Raw genomic sequence first — 25,530 nt, 5'->3', positions numbered from 1 at the left:
TGAATGCAGGGCGTGGAGGATCGGCGGGGAACAAGTTCCGGATGTCACTGGGTCTGCCGGTGGCGGCGACGGTGAACTGCGCCGACAACACCGGGGCAAAGAACCTGTATATCATCTCGGTGAAGGGGATCAAGGGCAGGCTAAATCGGTTGCCCTCGGCATGTGTCGGCGACATGGTTATGGCCACCGTGAAAAAGGGGAAGCCTGACCTTAGAAAGAAGGTGATGCCCGCCGTCATCGTCCGGCAGCGCAAGCCGTGGCGCCGAAAGGACGGTGTCTACATGTACTTTGAAGGTCACTTTCATCAAACACTTTGAACAAATAATATTCTTGTTTTTGTTTTCGGTCTTTAATGGCTGTCTATTTGATAGCTAATTTTTGTCCACTGCTGAAATGGCGTAATTTATAAGTTAAGAGAATGATTACGATGATTGCTGTGCTACTTTGCGTCTTGATTTTTATGGAATTCAAGACCTGCAATTATGAAGAATAGGTTGGGATTATTTGGCATAACGAACTGTCTTAACACTAGTTTGATGAATGCTGTCATTATAAGATGGTTACCTTCCATCCCAGATCTCGTTATTCGTAATATCCAAGAAAAAGATGCCCTGTGGCTTCACTGTTACAACCTCAGGCTAGTCTAAATTTGACTTGTTTATGTGGATACCACCATGTAGATTCCTTGGAAGTTCGGGTTTTTATTGACGTTGTCATCTCATATCTCATCCTGTCTCCCTGGGCGCATTGGGTGGGCGGGCGGGCATTCTCAGGGAGTCAGACAAAATGGTGTATGGTTCAAGAAAATGCTCTAGTTTCCCTATACTTTCTATTTTCCTTCTTGGAAAACTGATTATTCCATAGATGTAGAGTCATTAATGCCCTTCAAGGCCATCTAAATTTGTTCCATGGTACTTGATTTTGTTATATCACCAGACTAAGTCAGGTATCCTCCTAGTTCTGTGGATGATGCAGTTACAAGTCTGGAAAATCAGAACTGGCTATTATTACAGATGTGACGATGATCCTTGAGATCATATCTGCTCCAGTTAGGCCTTACATTTAAAAGTTCTCCTTTTTTCCATTTATTTGACTCCGCTAATTGCTTTCATCGGCACCCATTCCTCAAATCCTTGCTTGTGTTTCTGGTAATTGCTTATGTTCAGATTTCGAAATACTACTTGGAAATTATCAATATTTGTTAAGGCTAGTCATGTTCTCTGAATATACTTAAGCAATGGTTTGTGTGATGAATTAGATGCATTCCCTAATTCGTTTGTATACCTTCTTCATGATGGAAATCTGACTTGCACTAACTTACTGCCATGACATAATACATAAGAAAGAATTGGTGATATTCAGGCAGTGCCATATTCTTCTTGGGCCTTTTTTGTTTGATTTTCTGCTCAATTAGGTTTTTGTGTTTCATTTCTTGGGCACTTACTAAAGATCCTGTCATATGTTGTTGACGTATGCTATATGCTGGTTGTTTACTGCAGATAATGCTGGAGTCATTGTCAATCCGAAGGGTGAAATGAAAGGTAAGGTCCTATTAAGAACAATTTAATCTGGACTGCTTCGGTATTTTTGTTTTGTGGTTTCGTGTTTCCTCTCTACCTTGAAGAGAGGAGATAGGAGTATATAAAGATAGAACAGATGCCCTATTGTCTTTTGTTTTGTTACCTTGTTACATGATTTACCTTCTTGTTACATGAATTCTGGTGTAGAGTTAGACATGTTGAATCAAACTGGCTCATGGGTGTTATATTATCTACTCATAGACTGAATAATTGAGTGTATTTGTTTGTTTTTTGGGCTCAAGTTTTGGATGCCGTGTTTTCTTTTCAAACATGTGGTCTGTTAAATATGGTTCTAGGCATGGCTAACTGCCTCATGGTGGTTTCAGGGTCTGCTATCACCGGTCCCATTGGCAAGGAGTGTGCCGATCTGTGGCCAAGGATTGCTAGTGCAGCCAATGCTATAGTCTAGTCCAAGTTCTCACTTGGTGGTGTTGAAGTTCACTATATTAAGAATTTATACTTGTTTTCTTGAATTTGTTTAGGCGTTTGATTTACCAATGACGTTGAAAATTCTGTTCCCCAATGAGAAAATGACATCCCAATGACTGCAGTTACATTTTGTGTCCTCCTTTTTGACTCTGAAATGTTTGAAATTGGGTTTTATACATGATGTCATCTGTTGAAGATGAGGTATTAATTCATTCTATTGATTTACAAGTGTGGTATCAGGTTGGTATGGCCACATCTTATTCATATTTTGTAGGGTAAGATGCACCCTGCAGCAGTATGCACCCTCAGGTTTGGTACATATACATATATAATATTAAAAGGAAGACATGAGTTGGATATTCATTAATCATATTAATCAAGCTTGGCATAAGCATGGCATCAATCTGATGGGTCGTCTTTTTCAAGCCAAGCTGCAAATATACCCTCAATAACATGGCCGTGTGTATTGTATTACAAGAGATAGTGCGCCTGAGACTTTATCACGAGTAGGCAGGGGCGGAGCCAGTGGCCCGCCATTAATTTTGGCCTACACTCGGGTCCATAATAAATTTGGAAAGTAAAAACCCTCCCTGCTCAAGCACTCTAGCCCACCTCCCCTGCCCCTCCCTAGTTTGCCGCGGGCTGCCTGTCTCTCGCTTTCACTCACTTCGGCCTTTGTGCTTCCGTTGGATTGTTGTTGACTCGCTTGTCTTGCTCTCCCTCTTAGGTCGTTTCGTTGCTTGCCCTCGATCAATTGTTGCTCATGGTTGGTGGGTTGCCCTTGTCGACTCTCCTCTCGGTTGCTGCCTCTCTTGACTCTCTCGCTCCATCGTCGCATTGGCTTTGCCCTCGTCGGCTCACCCCTTCGGCCCTCCGTCGCTCATTGATTGATCGTTGTCTCTCTGACTCTCTCTCGTTCCATCGCTCATCTCGCCTAAATCCCTGTTTCATGTAATCAATGAGCAGTAACGGCGTCCTCACTGGAAAATTTTCTTTGCTCTGCCCGTGCGAGTAGGGGTGAGCATTTTGAAATTGATTGGAGTGTTAAAAGTCGAGTGGATGAAATTATGTAAAAAGTTGAATTGAATTAATCAAATAAAAGTTCAAATTGAACAAATTAAAATTTGAAAAGACCAAATAAATACAAAAAAATTGAACTGATTGAAAAAATTGAAACAAACCCGAACTGGATTTGAAAAAATGGAAAAACAACCGAAAAACCCAAAAATTAAAAATTGAAAAAACTGACAAAACTGAAAACCAAATGAACTGAAAAAAATTAAAAAAAACAAAAACAAAAACAAACTAGAAAAAACCAAAAGAACCTGTTCACCTTACATTGTCAACTTCTCTTCTTGTTCAAATTGTATTATATATTATTGTTTAATAAAATTATATCAACACTCAAAAAGGAAAATAACAAAAAAATCAAAACTGTTTCCTCTAATCAATATTCCACAATATATAATTGAGTAAGTTTCAAGTGCAACGTACAAAGTAATCAACATTTTAATTATATATCATTTTTAAGTTTCTAAGTTCAAATATTTTGATTACATTATCACATACTATTTTCAAGTTTCAAGTGCAACATTTAATAAATCTTAAAACAACAAATGTAATCAAATGTTTTTTATATAGATGTCAAACAAACAAACTCTTATCCTTCGAGTGCATAAACTTTGAGTTCACTACAAAGTAATCAAGTTGTGCAAAATTTAGTAATGGAAACAATAACATAATAATATAATTTAAAAAAAAAATAACAATGTAGTATAAAACATATACTTAGAGATGCATCATGAGATCTTCAAAACTCTAAAAGTTCATAAAGGGGGGGGGGGCTCTGATAAATAAAGATAATCATAACTATAATTTATAACTTTCTTATAAATTTTAATTATAGGAATAAGCTTCGTTATAGAATTTTCTTAGGCGTGGGGCTGTTTATGATTAAATATAGCGCTTTCTTATAGCTATTACTATTATGTTATTATATATAGTAATAAGTTTCAATCTCAACTCTTTAATAATTAACATGATCATAAATAAAGATAATTAATTAAAATTTTAATTAAATTTTAGAATCAACTAATCCCACCAAGTAAATGTTGAAACAATAAAGATGCTTTATTAAATTAGTCTGAAAATGGAGTGGGAATGGGGTCAAGACTCAAAAGAATTTTCCAGAAAAAGAAATTCATTGACATGGGGAGCATCTCCAATGCTTAGCATTAAATTTTGACACTATTTTGATGTGAAAAAGAAATCTACACCAAATTGGTAAATATCAATTTTTTTTTCACTTCAATGTGCTCAACACTAAAATTGGTGCAAAAAATATTTTTAAAGAATATTCTATAAATAATTGTTTAACTAATATTAATTAAAAATAATTAGTCACATTTTTAAAAAAAAATAATAATTACTCTTATAATTTTTTAATTTTTTTTTTTTACAAAATATGTTATTCTAATTAATTTTCCAGCTAATTTTTTAATTAATTATTTTCACCTTACTTTTATCAAACTAATTGTTTATCTACCTAACTTTTTTTCCCACTTATTTCACAACTAATTTTCTCACATTCTTTTATCAACATATTATCTTTCTATCAAGTAATTATTGAAATAATAATTTTTAATATACATAAACAAAATTAATTCATTTTATATTAACATAGTATTTATAATATATATTAAATATATTCAATATTATACTCATTTTATAGATCTCAATAAAATATTTCCAATAGTATATATTCTTTATAACAATTTAATTTGAATTTTTAATTATTAATCAAAATATATAAATATAATAAAAGTAATAAAAGATAGAGAAGAATTTATTTTGGAGGTATAGTAAGAGGGGCAAAATTGAAAATAAAATCAAAAAATAAATTTGATGTTATATTATTCCATCAACATCAAATCTAGTGAATGGAGTGTGTGCCCAACACCAAATTGGAATATTCATTGGAGTGTATTTTGATACCAAATTGGTGCCCAATACTAATTTGGTATTAAGTTGGAGATGCATATTTAAGTGTACCAATCCATGCCACCGACCTTTCTAAATTATTAATGTTTTTTGGTCTGCAGATCTAGAAGGTAGGTTTTTTATGTGACAATTATTGTGATTTATATAAATTTAAGTTTGAGAGATTTGTCCATAGTAATTGAGTTAATCAATTTTAATGGTGTAACGAGCAGTTGGTTATTAAAAAACTATTTAAGAGATTAATCAGACTCTTGGTAGACTTTTAAAAGAGTTTTATTAGTTCATTAATTCACTCCATAAATTTAATTAAAAATAATATAAAAAGACCATATGAGACTTAAAAAACGCGTTTAAAACTCACAAAACTCAAAATCAAAGTCAATATAAGTCACCACCAATTATTATATATTGTATACTACTAGTACTACTAGGGGTATAAGTCAGCAATAATCATGTGAAGGGTTGGTGCTAGCTAGTCCAAGAGACCACTATTGTTACAAAGACTGAATTTAAATGGAGTCGGCTTTTTTCTATGCAAGCCTTAGTCCATGGATGTGATGTGGAAACGGAATATGCAGTACAAATGGACTGACTAGGAGACACTATTTATGTTCATATACATGTATATGTGGGGTCCTCAAGATTGGTTGTGCAACATCCCGCTCGAGCGATAGGAAGAACCGGAACAACTTACCCTGATGGGCCTACGCGAACTTCCCAGGGGGTCACCCATCATTGGATTGCCCCAGGTCAAGCACGCTTAACTTGGGAGTTCTTTGCCAACATTCAGCCCAAAAGGTATTCAGCTGGTGTTGTTTCCTTTCTTACACTATCCTCGATATATTCTAACTTCTCTGGGCCCTCGGGGTATTACATTCTCCCCCCCTTAAGCACATGACGTCCCCGTCATGCGACCTTACAACTGGTCCCAGATCTTCTCCCCTTGGGGGCTGCCATCCTAGAAGCCTGCCAGAAGCCGCTCCTTGTATGTACAGGCCCTCAAGCCCCGGCGTCACTCCCCGCCCTCATCGGACCGCCTTCACCAAGGGTCGGCTCTGATACCACCTGTAACATCCCGCTCGAGCGATAGGAAGAACCGGAACAACTTACCCTGATGGGCCTACGCGAACTTCCCAGGGGGTCACCCATCATTGGATTGCCCCAGGTCAAGCACGCTTAACTTGGGAGTTCTTTGCCAACATTCAGTCCAAAAGGTATCCAGCTGGTGTTGTTTCTTTTCTTACACTATCCTCGATATATTCTAACTTTTCTGGGCCCTCGGCCCTCGGGGTATTACAGGTTGAAAGGAATATGACTGGATTTGAGGTGTCCTCAAAGGATAAGGTTTTGAAAAGTTATTGTCACCCAATTAAATATCTTAACTTGTATATTAAAAAAAAAAAAAATCATATTCTAGAAGTAAAAATAATTGAACATTAATAAGAATGCATGATTATATATAGAGCATATTTCTATATATATATATATGTATATACGATCATGTTTAAATCCTTGAACCTCTGGTCCGTGCATGTCCCACATCACTTGGACTTTGGTTCTTGGATATGGTGTTATACATATATGTGTGTATATATGTATAAGTACATAATATATAAAAAGAATTATTGGCTAGGGAGCTGACCCGCGAGTCAGCCCGGCAGGCAGGGACGTAATTAAGGTTGGAAGCACCTCTTAAAAATAATTTTTAACTTTTATTTTAAAGGGTGAGAAATTAAAGTTTCTTACCAAATAAGAAACGAGACTTTTGAAAATTTTGAAACCTTTTTTCTAAAGGGGTGAAATGGTGTCCAAGTGTGTGTGTGTTGGGTATAATGTAAATTAGTATAAAAAATTATCCACTGTTCAAGGGTCGGATGGTCCAAAATAGGGTTCTAATTTCAGTTGATTCTGTTATTTTGGTATTTTTCAATATTGAGATTGAACTTAATTAACTTCAGCTTGAACTGAACCAAATAGGTAATTTCAGTCAATTTGATTTGATTTTTTAATTTAACCAAAATGCTACACTCCCCTAATTAGAGGCCTGTCAAACTCATTCTTATCAACGGGATGAGAGTTGAGTCCGATCTCATCTACAGACAAAATCTCTCGTCCAAGTAGCTTCAATTTTGGTGCTGGAACAAAGGAGTTGATTGCTCACAGGGCATAGGCTGTCTAGGGAGCCGTCTTGAGCCATGCTCATTTCAAGTTACTAGGGGCTTATGTCTATTTTAATTTTTAATTTTTAAATTAATTAAAAAAATAAAATTAATTAAAACAATAAATTTAAAAATTGAAGAGAGGTTAGGCCATGCCTATTTCAAACCATTGTAAATTTTTAATTAATCTCAATTTTTATCTTTTTTTATTAATAATTAATCCATAGGTATCACTATAATTTTTAATTAATCTCAATATCTCACATTTCTTTATTAATAATTAATCTCATTCCCATGCGTATAGTAGTGACACCCATCCCCTTATAACTATTCCATATATTTTTAACTAATATCAATCATCCTCTTGTATGACTGTATCATAACTATTTTCATACCCCTGGCAGTGGCCACGACTCCATTGCCTTCCTCAGTTTCTCTCATTCTCAATTTTTTATTCATCTATTGTCACTAACATCTGCTATCAATCTGCACAGGCGTAGGTCCTCAATTCAACAAATTTCACAACTATGCCTTCTTTTCACTGATTCTATTTTCGTTATGATTGTGTGACTTATTAGGTATATTTTTTGATTTTTTTTATTAACTCTTAAATTATCAATTAATTTTATGTATATATTTCAATATTTGTGATCCATTTATTATTAATGAATCTACACTAATGGATCGATGATGGTATCTATTGAAAAATATATATTGAAATAAATTAATTATAATAATTTAATTATTGATTTTTTATCTAAACATGCTAAAATAGTAAATTTAAAGTGAAGTATTATAAATTTTATATAATAACTTTTTTATTTATATTAATTTTATTTTTAAATATAATCATAGAGAAATTTATAAAAATTTCGTTTAGGATCTCTAAAATCTCAGTGTCGGCCCTGATTGCCTATTGGTTCTGTATGCAATAGAGCTTCTGGTCTTTCACCCTGGTGGGGCCTCAAATCAAACAAGTAGAAAGAAGGAAAGGGAGAAATATGTGCTTTTTATTTACTGAAGGTTACCATTAGAGGTTAACATTTGGTTGCTTCGATTACTAAATTAATCAAAGTGTTGAAATCGATCAAATTGAGAAAACTGAAAAAATTAACAAAATTGAAAAACCAAACAAATTGAAAAAAACTGAAAAACCAAAAAAAAAAAACTAGAATACCCATTCGCCTTACATTGTCAGCTTCGATTTTTGCTTAAATTATATTACACGACAAAATTATATCAACACTCAAAAAAAAAAAAAAAAAAATTTTTGCATGAAAACGAAAATGGGAAACATTTTTGATAGGAAATGAAAAAGCGGAAACGAAAATTCTTCTAAAAAAAATAAATATAAATAGGGTTTGAAATAATAATGAAAAACGTTTTAAAAATAGAAAAATAATTCATATGAAGTGTGTCCATGCAACATAATAATTAATTACATACCATTTTCAAGTTTCAATTATAAACATTTTGAGTACATTATTACATACCATTTTTAAGTTTCAAGTGCAACATTCAACAAATAATAAACAAAGAAGTATATATTTTAAGTGCATAAACTTTTAAGCAACAATATAATCAAATGTTTTCTGTATAGATGTCAAATTGACAAACTATCATCCTTCAAGTGTATAAACTTTGATTTCATTGTGAAGCAATCAACCTGTGTAAAGTTTAATAATGGAAACAACCGTTGACACAATGATATAATTTAAAAAATAAACAACAATATAATATCAAACATATAATTACCTATGCATGAGATCTTCAAAATTATAAATTTTTATAAGCGTGGAGCTGTTTTTGATAATCTTTACTAGTTTTTAAAATAACACACAAAATAATTAATTAATTAATTTTAAAATAATAAATATTAAACCAGATTTTAAAGAATTAATAAAAATTAGTTTACCTTCATACACGCTTAAAGTGATAATCACGCGACAGTAATAATTTTACTAGGGATAGTATATTACAAACTTATAACGGACTAAATGTATTGCTTTATAGAAAGGGCATAGGCCAAATATATATTTTACCATATGTATTTGTATGTTTTTTTTTATTTAGATATTTAATTTTTTTATTTTAATTATATTCTTAAATTATATAATTTTAAGTCAATTACACAACTTAATAAATTTATTGAGGAGAATGAATTAAGTATAATTCAGTAATTGAAATAATAAAAAATTTAAAAGTATAATTAATTTAAAATTTTATAGTTTAAAATTGTAATTAAAATAAACAAAAAAAATTCAACTATTTTGCCACGTGCATACGAAGGTGAGTGTGCCTGGTGTCCCAAGAATATTGGCCACCTTTGAGCTTCCCGGACAATTCTCAATTACAACTCTTAATTAATTATCATTAAATATAGCACTCTCTTAGAGTTATTATATTATATACAGTTATAGGTTTCAATCTCAACTCTTTAATAACTAATATGATCATAATTCATAAATAAATATAATTAATTAAAAATTTAATTAAATTTTAGAAGTAACTCATTTCACCAAGTGAACATTTGTTAAAATAAGTAAAATAAAATTATATAAAAATAAAATTAGAATATTTTCTGAATCAAGATAAGACTAGAAAATATTCTAAAATTTTTATCAAACAGTTTGTTAAATTTTTTGAAGTGCACTAAAAAACATATGCATCATTTTTTTTATTAGTAAGGTCAAAAATATGTTTATTTCGAGAAAGAGATAAACATATCTAAAAAATGTCAGATAAGAAGTCATATGACTTTATTTTTAAGAGTATCAGATAAATTTAACAAATACATTAGAAATGGCAAAAATTTAGAATACTTTTCATATCTTAATTTTTTTTGATATATATCTTGATTAACAAACACTACCCAAGAAAATGTTGTAATAAATAATGGCGAAATCAATATCTTAAGTGTGGGGCAAAAATTTAAATTTGTATATTAATTTTTTTATAACACACTAAAATAGTCAAAAACTCATAATCAAATATACATATACTCAGATTCATCCACAAATATATATATATATATTGAATCTACAAATATATATATATATGTATAAAGTGAGTTTATCTCATTATTTTTTGCTTTTTAGTTATTTCTCCCATCTTAATCCGTGTTACTTAATTGTAGGTCACCACTTCCCCCTCCTCAAGGGGCAAGCCAAGGGGCAACTGTCCACCTCTCTACTGTGTTGATCGGTAGGTTGGGAGTGGGGGTAATGGGCTTATATGTATATTTTTATTTATTTATTTATTTTTATTTTATATTATTTTTTTAAAAAATGGCCCACCACCTGCTTCCGACCAAGCTTTGAATGACCTTTAAACGAATACCAAAATACTCCAAATGCTCCAAAAACCTTTCTTGATGCCTCAAGATCAAAAGCCCCTTATCGAATCTTTCAAAAACATGCAAAAACGCGGTCGATTTGATGCTCCAAAAGTCGAAACCCTCGGCCCCCTATTTATACTCAAATTCTGGCCACTTCTCGGCCAATTGCCGATCGAGGCTTGGCCTCCAAGCTTCCCATGACCATATGCTACCTCCCCCAGGTTGCCATTGGTCGTCCTATCACCAGATTCGGCCTCCACGTGTGGTGGCAGTGCGGCAACCGATTTCCTTCACTATGTTCACATTACAATTTTTGCTTTATTGCACTTTCACCCCTGACTTCTTCAACTCTCATTTCAGCCCATTTCATGATACCCCTGATCTTTCCAATACCACAATTAAGGCCCACAAGTCTTGTACTATTCATTTCATCCTCGAAATTCCCAAAAATCTATCATCTTGACCTTTTTCGGGCAAAATTGAAAAATTACACTTTGGCCCAGTTGCTCGTTTTGTCCTTAAATTCATTCGTTTCAACCCGAAATCACTTAAGGGTTGTTCTATATATAAGATATTGGTCGTCAACATGCTCCGTTGATCTTCTGGACGTCTCCTACGTCGATTCGATTTTCTCAGCCTGGTTGACAAGTGTACCGAATACTGTTCCCGATCCAATTTCTTTCATCACCAAAAATCATAACTCAAGTCACTCGTTGATACTATACCATTTTTCTTGGGTATCTAGGGTTCGGAGTACTTCTTTCGTCTAATTCGGTCACCTAAAGCTGCGTTAGTGTGCCCTACAGCCTCTTTCTTTCGATAATTCCAGTTATACCCTTCATCAACTACCATTTATACTCTTAATAATTTCCTGGGTATTACATAGGGGACTTGGGTGCCAGGTGTATTATGTGGGCCTCAAGAACCGATATGTGCTTTCATTATGCTATACTATTGTGTGTATGTGTGGGACTATGTATGGGGAGTTCATTTCTTTTATTTAGTTTATAGCTTTTCTTTTCTTATAAACTTGCTGAGTCTTGCGACTTACCTTGTTTTCCATCATTTTAGGTAAGGGTAAAGCTAAAGTCGAGAGCGAGGATCGCAGTACCTAGTAGCTGTGTTGGTATGGTGTACAGTCAGCTTCCCCCCGTTGTCTCTGATGTTTTGATAGAATTTTGTCCCTTTATTTTTTACTGTGCCGGGTCTTTTCTTGTATTTTCTATTTGTTGGCACAGGTGTCTGTATACATTTATACACCATGGGACCGCTGTTCCAGCGGGGTACTTACATGCGTATATGTATATAGCTTTACTTTCGCTGTTTTATTTTTTGTGTATGCATGACAGGGTAATTCCTGTCTTGTGTTTCATTATTTTCCCTTTCGTAAGCACTCTTGTTCGGATAGTCCAGGTGGTTGGGATAATCGAGCGGGGGTGTTTACAACACTTTTGCCTGGACGCCCCTAATTGTGTGTTTGACCTCAAACTTTCGTGAATCTCTTAGTTTTGTCAAATATAACTTATTTGGGTAATTTTTCCTTCATTGACTTTCTTTGACACGGACTCTTGCCTTTCGTTCATGTTTTGGATATTACACGTATGCCTAAAACTTTGCTAAATTCCATTTTTGACAATTCATTTCCAAAAATGCCTTTGATATTAAATATTAGGTATTACAGTTCGTAATCTAATCAACCAAAAATTGAGGTAATTTGATAAAGTAGATTTTCTAGGTAAATTTAAAAAACCCTAAGTCTTAACCAATTGATTTTTAATCCTTAGGTAATTGTTAGTTATATATTAATTAATTTTCTTAATTAATCAATTGTCTAAATATAGTTAATTGTGAATAATTTTAGTATTTAAAAGATTAATTACTAATCTCTGTGGGAACGATATCTTAGTCATCACTTTACTTGTCTTGACCGCGTACACTTGTGTGTTATTTGTGGGTTATATAAAATCAAGAACAAATTTTTGGCGCTGTTGTTAGGGATTGTGTTTATTATTTCTTTTAATATATACCAATTGTAATTAATTTTAATTTGGACATTTTATTTATTTATTTTATTTGTGCAGGAAAATAGGTTAGTACATGAACATAAGATCCAAGGGCATTGAACCTATTCCACTTGACTTGGAAATTGAGAGAACTATTTCTCGTTTAAGAAAAGCAATGAGAGGTGAATCTAGCCATTTAAATTAAGCCGAATCATCAAGTGAAGACGAAAAAGAACCAATGGCCCAGCAATAAGAATAAAAAAAATTGAGAGAGTATGCTATGCCTAAGGTGGATGGGATTACCTCGAGCATTTAAAGGCCAACGATGCAGGCAAATAATTTTGAGATCAAACCAGCCATAATTCAGATGATTTAGATATCTGTTCAATTTGGAGGTTTTCTAAATGATAATCCTAACCAGCACTTAAGTAATTTTCAAGAGATATGCGACACTTTCAGCTTCAATGGGGTGTTCGATGATGTAGTGAGATTAAGGCTCTTTTCTTTCTTTTTTCAAGATAAGGCTAAGAGTTGGTTGACTTCGTTGCCGTAGGGATCCATTACTACTTGGGTTGATTTGGCACATAAATTTTTGGCACAATTTTTCCCACCTGCGAAGACTGCAAAGATGAGAAATGACATTATCTCATTCATGCAACAAGATTAAGAGACTTTGTATGAGGCTTGGGAAAGGTACAAGGAGCTATTACGACGATGTCCACATCATGGTATTCCTGATTGGTTGTAGGTACAGACTTTTTAGAATGGTTTATTAGGACACACGAGAATAATCATAGATGTTGCTGCAGGTGGAACACTTATGGATAAGTCTTTTGATGATGCGTGCACCTTACTTGAAGACATGGCTGCAAATAATTATCAATGGAATCCTAATAGGAATCCTCAAAGAAAGACTGCAGGTGTTTATGAAATTGATACAATATCCGCCTTGACTGGTCAGGTACATGCTTTGACTAAGCAGTTAGCTTAAAGTGGAATTCATACACCTTAAGAAACTGTGGCATCATGTGATTTATGTGGAGGAAATCATCCCAAGGAGAGGTGTGGATTGAACACAAACTTTGCACTATATGTCGGCAATTATACCAGGCAGCAAAATAATCCCAACTCGAATTTCTATAATTCGGGTTGGAGAAATCATCCAAATTTTTCATGGAGTAACAATCAGGATGTTCAACAGCTTATTCAAAGGTCGAATATTGGTCCTTCAGGATTCCATAACAATTTAGTGCAAGACAAGGTTAAATCAGTCAAGGAGTCTTTGAATAAGTTCATGGAGCAGACTGCAAATCTTTTTCAGAATCAATTTGCACAAATTCAGAGTCAAGGAATTGCAATTAAAAATATAGAGAACCAATTGGGGCAATTGACAAATTCCATGAATTTTCGACCACAAGGTGTCTTACCAAGTAACATTGAGCAAAACCCGAAGCAAGAGGGTAAAGAATAATGCAAAGCTATTTCAAGCTACCAAACTCACGAGCTGACTAGCTTATATGCTCCACAGTCGGATCCAAAGGAAACAAGTCAGTAGCTAGCAGTGGAAGGCTAATCGGATTTTGAGCAATTTGTGGATATGGGTGATGAGTTGAATGAGTAGGGAATGCCTTTAATTAACCAAAATAAGGCTAAATCCAATTGCATATGGAGAAAATTCTAGGAGGCAAAGGAAGAAGAAGGAGGAGAAATATTCAACCGAATATAACCCCAAATAAGGATACCCACCTGTTTCCTTTCCTCAGTGCTTACAAAAACAAAAACAAGAGCAAAATTTTTCTAAATTTCTTGAGGTTTTTAAGAAACTGAATATTAATATTCCTTTTGCAGATGCATTAGAGCAGATGCCGAGTTATGCTAAATTCATGAAAGACATACTCTCAAGAAGGAGACAACTTGAAGACTACGAGATAGTTGCTTTTACTGAAGAATGCAGTGCTATTCTTCAAAATAAACTTCCCTTAAAGCTCAAGGACCCAGGGAGTTTTATTATCCCTTGTACTATTGGTAATCAATATTTAGGTAGAGCTTTGTGTGACTTAGGAGCTAGTATCAATTTGATGTCTTTTTCTATTTTTAAGAGATTAGGATTAGGAGAGGCTAAACCTACAATAGTATCCTTATAACTAGCTGATAGGTCAATTAAGTATCCCTATGGAGTCATTGAGGATGTTTTGGTTAAAGTTGAAAAATTGATTTTGCTTGCTGATTTTCTTGTTTTAGATATGGAAGAAGACAAGGATATTCCCATTATCCTTAAAAGACCCTTCTTAGCTATAGGTAGAACTTTGATTGATGTTCAAAAAGGAGAACTTACCATAAGAGTTCAAAACCAAAAAGTCACATTTAATGTCTTTAAAGCTATGAAATTTCCTAATAGTGCTAATGATTGTTTCAGGTTGGATGTGTTGGACACTTTGATGTTTGCTTCCCCCATTCTTAAAGAAAAAGATCTGCTCCAAGTTGCCTTGACAAATTTGGAGGCTTTTGATGATGAAGTCGAGAAGTGTTGCAAGTTACTTGATGCTACCCCAAAAATCCTAGCCAAGAAGACAAAAATTGGTCCTTTGCCATGAAAAGTTCAGATTTTTCTACTTCCTCCCATGAGTCATGTATGGATGTAAGTGAACCTATTCCTACTTTCGAATTAAAACCTCTGCCTTCTCATCTCAGGTATGTCTTTCTAGGTAAATCTTCTACGTTTCCTGTGATTATATCTGTTGATTTGAATGAGGAACAAGTAGAGAAATTGCTTAGAATCCTTAGAGAGCATATGAAAGCTATATAGGTTGGACATTATCTGATATTAAAGGAATTAGCCCTTCAATTTGCATGTATAAGATTAATTTGGAGGAAAATAGTAAACCAATTGTTGATGCACAAAGACAATTAAACCCTATCATGAAAAAAGTGGTAAAGAAAGAGATAATTAAATGGTTGGACAATGACATAATTTACCCTATTTCTGATAGTTCATGGGTTAATCCTGTTCAATGTGTTCCTAAGAAGGGTGAGATGACTATAGTGTAAAATGAGAACAATGAATTAATTTCCACTAGGACTGTAATCGGTTGGAGGATTTGCATGGATTATAGGAAACTTAATAAGGCCATAAGGAAATATCACTTTCCTCTACCTTTCATTGATCAAATGTTGGATAAATTAGTTGGCCACGAGTTTTATTATTTCCTAGATGGTTATTCTGGCTATAATCAAATTGCTATTGCCCCTGAGGACTAAGAAAAAACCACTTTTACTTGCCCTTATGGGACTTTTGCTTTCAGATGAATGCCATTTGGTTTATATAATGCACCTGTTACTTTCCAACGATGCATGATGGTTATATTTTTTGACATGATTGAAAAGTTCATTGAGGTGTTTATGGATGATTTTTTTGTGTTTGGTGATTCATTTGATTTATGCTTCGCTAACTTAAAACTTGTTTTGTAGAGATGTGAAGACACTAACCTTGTGCTAAATTGGGAAAAATGCCACTTTATGGTTAGAGAGGGTGTGGTACTTGGCCATAAAATTTCTTCGAGAGGTATTGAAGTTGATCATGCCAAAATTGACATAATTGCCAAGTTACCACCTCCTACGTTTGTTAAAGGAATAAGAAATTTTCTAGGCCATGTAGGTTTCTACAGGATATTCATCAAAGATTTTTCTAAGATTTCTAAACCCTTGTTGATTAGTGGTTAATTTTGTAAAAATTTTGTTATAATTATACCCTTCTTTCGATCTTAAATATGGTTTAAATTAGATATTAATATATATTTTATGGTTATATGCAAGTTTAAATTGAAAGATGAATGAAATGAAGTTCTAAAGCAAATAATAATAATATATAAAATTATATATAATACATATACATCATTATATGCATGCATGTACTATATATATAATATAATCTAATATATATGTGTGCTATGTGTAATACATATATATAATCTATAATTTATTAATAATATTAAATTATTTTTTTATTTTTAGCCATGAAGAAATCAAACCCATGAAGAATTCAAGTCCATGAAGAATTCAAGCCCATGAAGAATTCAAGTCCATGAAGAAATCAAACCCATGAAGAAATCAAACCCATGAAGAATTCAAGCCCATGAAGAATTCAAGCCCATGAAGAATTAAGACCCAATTTGAGCAACCCATGGAAGATATTATTTGGAGAAGGCCCAAGGATTATTTTTAATCCTAATGAAGATTAAAAACCAATTTATAGAAATCTATTTTTATTTTTTATGTGAGAGCTTTATTAGGTGTGTTTTTTAGCTAAAATCCATTTAACTATTAGGTGGATATTATAGCTAAAATCCATTTAACTTTATGAGTGCTTTATTAGGTATGTATTTTAGCTAAAATCCATTTAATATTAGGTGTGTATTATAGCTAAAATCCATTTAACTTTAAGTGTGTGAGTGCCCGTTAGATATAATTATGTCTAATTGAATAATTGAAATTGTGTGGTTTGTATTGCATCTTGTGGCCTATAAATAGCTCACTTGATTGCATTTGTAAGTGTGATTATTATTCTTGAATCAAAGTTTAGTTATTTCCTTAGAATTCTCTCTTTGAGAATTGCTTTTGTTCTCTCTCATTTTCTTTAGTATTTTCTCTTGTAATCTTATTTCCTTCCTTTCTTCTTTTAAATTCTTATGTCATTTATTATTACTTTATTATTCACCGCCTAAATGGCCGGTTAGTTTATGTCTTTAAATTTCTGTAATTTTAATTCTTGTCTTTTAATTGTTCACCGCCTAAATGGCCGGTTAGTTTATGCCTTTAAATTCTTGCAATTTTAATTCTTGTATTTTAATTATCTACCGCCTAAATGGCCGGTTAGTTTCTTCTATTTTAATTCCTGTCATTTAAATTCTGTTATTTAAATTATGTCATTTAAATTCCTATCAATTAATTTAATGGAGATGAGTAGCTAAATCTAATCTTGGGTTAAGGCAAGGATAGTGTCCAACGCCAATGATTCCCAAAGAAAGCTACGCTTTAAATGAGTAACATTGGTTTAAACTTCAATATGAGTGTGTTTTGATTATTGAAAAATCACTAGGTTTGGATTAGAGCGTAAGCCTAACTTAGAGCTTTCATGTCACGCATGAGAGTTACTAGAACTGGAAACGCTATCATACCCAAAACCCGGATGATTAATTTGGTTGTTTTGTGTATTAATTGTAATTGAATTTATGGTAGTTTCTTAAATTAGAATCTCGCATATCATGTATGAGGATTGCTTAAACTAGAGCTATCATTATCTTTAATTGCATTTAATAACAAATCCTCATATCTGAAATTAAATTAATGTTGCTAATCTTTTATGCTAATATTTGGGAATCAACGGGTTGGCACTGAAATTGTCTTAACTCAAGTACTTTCCAATTTCATATTCTCACGTTCAGTATTTATTTCAACTTCTGTCTTGTTTTATTTTCTAATATTTGTTTTCTAAAAAAATCATAAAAATCATTTTATCAATCCATCTAAATGCGTGTGCGTGTGTGTGACATTCTTTTTTTCTTTTGCCATAAATAAATCTCTCAGTGGACGACCTGGACTTATCCAGAAAGTATAAATTTAAATTTGAACTACAACTGCACTCGTACACTGACGAGTATAAACCTCTCGCCTAAATAAATAAAAAAAATATAAAATTTTTATTGTGTTTTGTTTTGTGTTTTAATTACAGGGTGAGAGTGCAGTCACTTGTGCAACTTGCTTGAAAAAGATGTGCCATTTGTTTTTGACACTGCATGCATGATTGCCTTTCTAGTTCTTAAAGAAAAATTAACTTCTACATCTACTATTGCTGCTCCTAATTGGAACTTACATTTTGAATTGATGTGTGATGTTAGTGATCATGCCATAGGTGGAGTGTTAGGTTAACGGAAACGTAAGTTGTTTCATACCATCTATTATGCTAGGAAAACTCTTAATGATTGTAACGCCCCGTAAATGCCAATTTAATTTAATTTTGGGGTAATTTAAATTAAAGGAAATATTAAAATAATTTGTTGTGATTTAATAAAATTTACTTATGTGATTTTAAGGAAATAAGAAATTAAAATAATTAATTAATTTGTTTTAGGAATTTCTGGAATTATAGGAAAATTAAAAGAAATTCAATAATGGGATTTTTAGAAATTTCGGGAGTTAATGTAATTAATTAAGTGGGCGTTAGTGCAATTAATGGAAGTTTAGGGGTGCTGGCGTGAATCGGGGAAGAGGCCAAAAGTCACATTAAATATAACTTAAAACATATATAGGTTAGATGCGAGCGTGGGCGCGGGCGGTTCGCGCGCGAGGCGGCCAGGCAGCGGATGAGGGATCGAATCGCGGGGGCTGCGCGCGAGGAGGGGAAATTTTGGCTGATTTAATTCAGCCATAGGCGTCAAAACGACGTCGTTTCGTCAATGGCGGTGGCTCCCAGTGGCTGGCCCGCGCGCTGCCACGTGGCCGCGCCTCAGCCGCTCGTTTTTGGCCGATTTAAGCCCGATTTCGGGCGTGATTTTGAGCATAGAAACAGTAGCAATTTCAGAGAAAAACCAGCGCGCGCACGGGAGAAATTGTGAGATTTTGGGGCTGAAAAATTCAGATTAAATTGCGTTTAATTCCAGATTTAATTATCCAGGTATGTAGAGCAGCTAGTAATTAATATTCTGTACGGTCAGAATTTCGTTTTGCGTCCAATTTTATTAATTTTGGCAAATAATTGGGATATTGCAGTTTGTATAACTTTTACTGCTTTTGGACCCAACGAGCCTAAGGATATCTCTGATAAGGCAAGTTCTTCTTACCTATCTCGTCGTTTCTGTCGTTGGCGATTTATTGGGCCTCCCTTCGTTTGTTTCGGCCATTAATTAATTATGAAGTTTTTAAACGGTTAGTTTAAGATTTAATTTATTAAATGGATCTCGTGGGTTTTATTCGTTGGTTGCCTACGGGGGTTTGTGCCACCCCCCTGCCTGTTGGGAATGATGCCGTACTCACCCGGGGCTAGGTTCTTAGCGGTTCGGGTATTAATTGGATTTTTGGTTATTTTCTGGCTGGAGCGGTTGTGCAGTGGGGGCTAGGATCGATGGTTCGGTGACGGAGTGACTGTCGTACGGACTACCTTAGGCCGCCGGCGAGTCTCTCCTACCCACTGATCGTTGACCGGTGCCAGGCACTGCTGACTAGCTTAGCCATTATGTGATTATAGCATACTTGCTTATATTTTATTCTCGTTGCATGTTTTGATGTGCACATGGGTACAGGCTGCATGTTGGGATTAACATGACTTGGTTATGCTTGGTCACGGGCATTTTAGCTTGACTAGGATACATCCAGCACGGGCATATGCATTGCGTGTGGCTTACTATGTGGGCGGAGCATGGCCTGATGCCTGGATGTATGGGCGCCTTGTATCACGTTGATGCTCACTACGCCATTGCATTTTATGTGCATTGCATGGCTACTGATAGTATTTAGTTCTCGGACGGGAGTACCGTTCCGAGGGAGCCTATGGCTCGGTTGTCGGGAGTACCGACGTGGATACGGGTGACGGGAGTACCGCCCCGGGACAGTGCGCACAGGTTGTTGAGGATATTGTTGCCTTTCAGGGCAGCGGCAGGTTGGTATGGGACTTGGGTGCCAGGTGTCTTGTGTGGGCCCCAAGGACCGGTATGTGCTTTCACTATACTGCACTGTTGTGTTGTAGCGTCTCATGACTTGTGTGTACTTGTGGGGCTGTGTTTGGGATGGTCTCTTCTTTTATTTATAGCCTTTCATTTCTTATTAACTTGCTGAGTCTTGCGACTCACCTTGCTTTCCATCATTCCAGGTAAGGGTAAAGCAAAGGCCGAGGGCGAGGATCGTTCCACTTAGCAGTCGGCCGCGTTGGTAAGGTGTACAGTTAGCTGCCCCCGTCATCTCTGATGTTTTGCTAGAGTCGTTGTCTTTTATTTTTGACTGTGCCAGGTCGTCATTTGTACCTCCTATTGTTGGCACAGGGTCTGTATGTATTTTTATATACTTCATGACCGCTGTATCAGCGGGGTGCTTGTGGGCATGCATGTTTACCGTTTTGCTTCCGCTGTTAAATTTCTTATTTATGCATGCCAGGGCATTTCTGTCTTTTGTCTGTTCCTCTTCCCTTCTGTGAGCGCACTCGTTCGGATAGACCGGGTGGTTGGGATATCCGAGCGGGGGTGCTTACAATGTTGGTATCAGAGCGTCATTAAGTCACTTTGGGGGACAAGTAACTGTACACCAAGGCTGTTAGGTAGAGTTAGAGCGTTAGATCATGTCCTTAATTTCGAAATACGTTCTAATTAATTATGGTTGTATAGATATCATGGACGCACGATGTGGGCGGGGTCGTGGTAGACCGCCAGCACGAGGTAGAGGACACCTTGTCCCTACTCCGGAGGTTCAGGCTACAGGTGCGGGAGAGCAGAGACAGCCAGGACCACCAGATATGCAGGAGACATTAGCGGGTATTTTACGAGCTGTAGATGTACTGGCAGCATCTCAGTTGCGACAGGAGCGCAGACATGATGATAGGACCGCTACGGCCCAGGCGTCGCATTCAGGTACGTCGGGAGCAGGGGACGGTTCAGGTGCTACAGTGCTTAGAGATTTTATGGCCTTGCGACCACCAGAGTTTAGTGGAGGCGCTGATGCGACGGTGGCTGAGGATTGGTTACTAGCGGTGGAGAAGCATTTGAGATCCATAGACTGTGCAGAGGCCCACAGAGTTCGGCTGGGGACTTTCTTGTTACGAGGTGACGCCGAGCGGTGGTGGGAGACCACCAGACAGAGATATGGCGATGGAGGTCCGACATGGGCACAGTTCGTCGAGGCGTTCAATGAGACCTATGTACCAGCTTGGATCAGAGAGCAGAAGGTGTTTGAGTTCATTGAGTTACAGCAGGGCAGTAAGACAGTTACGCAATATGAGACCGAGTTCGTGGCATTATCTCGTTATGCTCCTGAGTTAGTGACCCCTGAGTCGCGTCGAGTTAGCAAGTTTCAGAGGGGGTTACGACCAGAGATCCGTCATGCCATGGCTGGTATTGAGGCCCCTGACTTCCCTACGGCTGTTCAGCGAGCCCACGCGGTGGAGAGGGATCGACTGGAGGCCCGAGCAGAGCAGTTAGTCTTGAAGGGTGCAGGGAGCAGCGGTAAGAAGAGGAAGTGGGATGCAGGCAGCCAGAGTTCGGGATTTCCACAGTGCCGGCAGTGCGGGCAGAGACACCAGGGGCAGTGTCGGGAGGTACGTCGAGATGTATGTTATCGCTGTGGTCAGCCGGGGCATTTGAAGAGAGACTGTCCACAGGCGCCTAGACCGACTACACCAGCCCCACCAGCTACACCGGCCACAGGGCAGGAGATTATTTGTTTTCGCTGTGGACAGAGGGGCCACCGAGCGAACAGGTGCACCCAGCCAGCACAGAGTGGAGGGCCACGGACTGGAGGTGTGGGGCCCAGACCAGCTCAGAGACAGTCTGCACCTAGGGCGCAGGGTTCAGGAGCGCCATTACCTCTTCCAGTAGCACAGCGCCCAGGACCTACAGAGAGAGTTCAGATGCAGGGACAGGCATTTGCAGTGTCAGCGGCCGAGGCAGCTGAGAGCAGTGATATAGTGCAAGGTATACTTTCTCTCTATGGCCATGACGTACGTGCCCTATTTGATACAGGTTCCACCCACTCTTTCATAGCACCCCATTTGTTGCATAAGATCCCAGTCCCGTGTAACCCCTTACCATATGATTTATCTATTTCGACACCGGGAGGGACGGTGTTGTTGGGGAGTGAGATGGTCAGGGATTGCGAGATAGGGATTTACGACCAGGTATTTGTGGGGGATCTTGTTGTTTTGGCGATCCAGGATTTTGACTTACTGTTGGGTATGGATTGGCTCTCTCGGCACTATGCTCGGGTTGATTGTCGTCGGAAGGTAATTTCATTTGAGCATCCGGGGAGACCAGTTGTTACATACCGGGGTGTGAAACCAGTGGTGACTACGCCGATGATATCGGTTATGCACGCCGAGAGACTTATTCGACGTGGGTGTGAAGCCTACTTTGCGTTCGTGACCGTGATAGCGGGGGAGAAGAAGGAGTTGGCTGCCTATCCTGTGGTGCGAGACTTTCCATATGTGTTCCCAGATGAGTTGCCGGGACTACCACCGCACCGAGAGATTGATTTTGCAGTCGATCTGATGCCAGGTACGCAGCCTATTTCCAAGACTCCTTACCGTATGGCTGCCAATGAACTGAAAGAACTCAAGGTGCAATTGCAAGATCTTTTGGAGAAAGGTTTTATTCGGCCGAGCACATCGCCATGGGGGGCCCCAGTATTATTTGTGCGCAAGAAGGACGGGTCTATGCGACTTTGTATAGATTACCGACAGCTTAATCAGGTAACAATCAAGAACAAGTACCCCCTACCCCGTGTGGATGATTTACTGGATCAGTTGCGTGGTGCATCGATGTTTTCCAAGATAGATTTGCGGTCAGGTTATCATCAGGTGCGAGTCAGAGATGAGGATATTGCAAAGACCGCATTTCGCACGCGTTACGGCCATTATGAATTTGTGGTCATGCCGTTTGGGCTGACCAATGCACCTGCAGTATTTATGGATCTGATGAATAGGGTATTCAAGGAATATTTGGATTCTTTTGTCATAGTTTTCATTGACGACATCCTAATTTACTCACCGAGCCCTGAGACACACGAGGCGCATCTGAGCGTGGTTCTGCAGAAGCTCAGAGAGGAGCAGTTATATGCCAAGTTTTCAAAATGTGAGTTTTGGCAGACCCGAGTGGTATTCTTGGGACACGTGGTCTCAGGAGAGGGTATCTCAGTAGACCCAGAGAAGACTAGAGCCGTGATGGATTGGCCGAGACCGATGACAGTGACAGAGATTCGGAGTTTTCTTGGCCTTGCCGGATATTATCGACGGTTCATAGAGGGTTTTGCACGGCTTGCATCTCCCCTGACGAAGCTGACAAGGAAGGGCACCAGATTTATTTGGGATGAGTCTTGCGAGAGATCATTCCAGGAGTTGAAGCGGCGTTTGACTTCGGCGCCAGTACTGACGATACCCAGGTGTGGTGAGTTATTTACTGTTTACAGTGATGCCTCGTATGCAGGATTGGGATGTGTTTTGATGCAGGACGGCCGAGTGAATGCTTATGCATCCAGACAGTTGAAGAGGCATGAAGAGAATTATCCCACACATGATCTGGAGTTGGCGGCTGTCGTGTTTGCCTTGAAAATTTGGAGGCATTATCTTTATGGTGAGAGAGTCCAGATATATACAGATCACAAGAGTCTCAAGTATTTATTTTCGCAAAAGGAACTTAATATGAGACAACGACGTTGGTTGGAGCTGCTTAAGGACTACGATTGCGAGATCCTCTATCATCCAGGTAAAGCCAATGTGGTAGCAGATGCACTGAGTCGCCGTGGAGCATCAGTTGCAGCTATGATGGTGCAGGAGTGGGTCTTACTGGAGCAGATGAGCGATCTTACTATTTCTGTGGCACCAGACAATCCTACACTTTATTGCGCTGCCATGAGTATCCATTCGGATCTGGAGGGTCAGATTCGCGATCGACAGCGACAGGATGTGGAGCTTGGCGAGATTATGGCTGATATGGAGAGATTTGGGTCATTGGGGTACAGTCAGAGGGACGATGGTTTGCTATTGTTTCGTGGACGGATCTGTGTGCCGAGTGACAGTGATATCAGGCAGAGGATCCTAGAGGAAGCTCATCGTTCTCCCTATACTATCCATCCTGGAGCGACGAAGATGTACCAGGGCTTACGACGTCAGTATTGGTGGAGCGGCATGAAGAGGAGCGTAGCAGAATTTGTATCGCGATGTTTAGTGTGCCAGCAGGTTAAGGCTGAGCACCAGAGGCCTGCAGGATTGTTACGACCTTTATCCGTGCCGGAGTGGAAGTGGGAACGCATAGCTATGGATTTTGTCTCAGGATTGCCACGATCCAGCCGGGGGTATGATTCGATATGGGTGATTATCGATCGGTTGACTAAATCAGCGCACTTCTTACCTGTCAAGAAGACCTATCCTATTCATCGACTGGCCAAGCTATACATTGATGAGGTGGTGAGACTGCATGGAGTCCCAGCTAGTATTGTGTCAGACAGGGATCCTCGGTTTACCTCACGATTTTGGGAGGCGTTGCAGAGTGCTATGGGGACCCAGCTGACTTTCAGTACAGCCTTCCATCCTCAGACTGAGGGGCAGTCGGAGCGGACCATTCGGACTTTGGAGGATATGCTCCGCGCCTGTGTACTGGATTTCCATGGGAGCTGGGATGATCATCTGTCACTAGTGGAGTTTGCTTACAATAATAGCTTCCAGGCCAGCATTGGGATGGCACCATTTGAGGCATTATATGGGCGGCCGTGTAGGTCACTGCTTTGCTGGACCGAGACTGGGGAGCGAGCGTTACTTGGACCGGAGTTGGTGGAGCAGACGTCAGAAAAGATCCAGTTGATTCGGGCTAGGATTAAGGCAGCTCAGGACCGTCAGAAGAGTTATGCTGATAGACGACGCCGAGATTTGGAGTTTGATGTGGGTGATCATGTTTTCCTTCGAGTTATGCCGATGAGGGGTGTTCGACGCTTCGGAGTATCTGGCAAGTTGAGTCCTCGCTATGTGGGACCGTTCGAGATATTGGAGCGAGTCGGATCGTTGGCATACCGGTTAGCTTTACCCCCTCAGTTAGCCCATGTACATGATGTCTTTCATGTTTCTATGCTTCGCAAGTACGTGGCAGATCCCGGGCATGTCATTGATTATCATCCGCTCGTGGTGCAAGAGGACGCGTCGTACATCGAGTTGCCTACCAGTATCGTGGATCGGAAAGAAAAAGTGCTTCGTAGCCGCACGATTCCCTATGTGAAGGTCCGGTGGCAGCGGCATACCCCTGAGGAGGCTACTTGGGAGCTAGAGGAGGACATGAGGC

General features: G+C 37.7%; 1 protein-coding gene and 1 non-coding gene across 3 annotated transcripts in view; one reads left to right on the top strand and one right to left on the bottom strand.

Annotated features, from left to right (window-relative positions):
- Positions 1-25,530, top strand: part of LOC127812181 (60S ribosomal protein L23) — a 36,138-nt gene that overhangs the window by 258 nt on the left and 10,350 nt on the right. The window contains exons 2-4 of one of the 2 annotated variants that reach the window (XM_052352532.1): positions 10-294; positions 1,500-1,541; positions 1,907-2,221. In XM_052352532.1, coding sequence (XP_052208492.1) covers positions 10-294; positions 1,500-1,541; positions 1,907-1,989 — 410 coding nt within the window. In that variant the 3' untranslated portion in view covers positions 1,990-2,221. Of the gene's footprint in view, positions 1-9; positions 295-1,499; positions 1,542-1,906; positions 2,222-25,530 lie in introns of those variants that run through there. The other variant, XM_052352533.1, reaches the window with a different exon arrangement.
- On the bottom strand, positions 13,134-13,240 carry LOC127812393 (small nucleolar RNA R71). Its single transcript, XR_008025896.1, has one exon. It is a non-coding gene; the product is annotated as a small nucleolar RNA R71 (small nucleolar RNA).

The sequence above is a fragment of the Diospyros lotus genome, chromosome 10, assembly GCF_014633365.1.
Source record: "Diospyros lotus cultivar Yz01 chromosome 10, ASM1463336v1, whole genome shotgun sequence".
Classification (NCBI taxonomy): domain Eukaryota; kingdom Viridiplantae; phylum Streptophyta; class Magnoliopsida; order Ericales; family Ebenaceae; genus Diospyros; species Diospyros lotus.
Note: the sequence above shows the minus strand (reverse complement) of the source record. Positions and strands in the feature narration are given on the sequence as shown.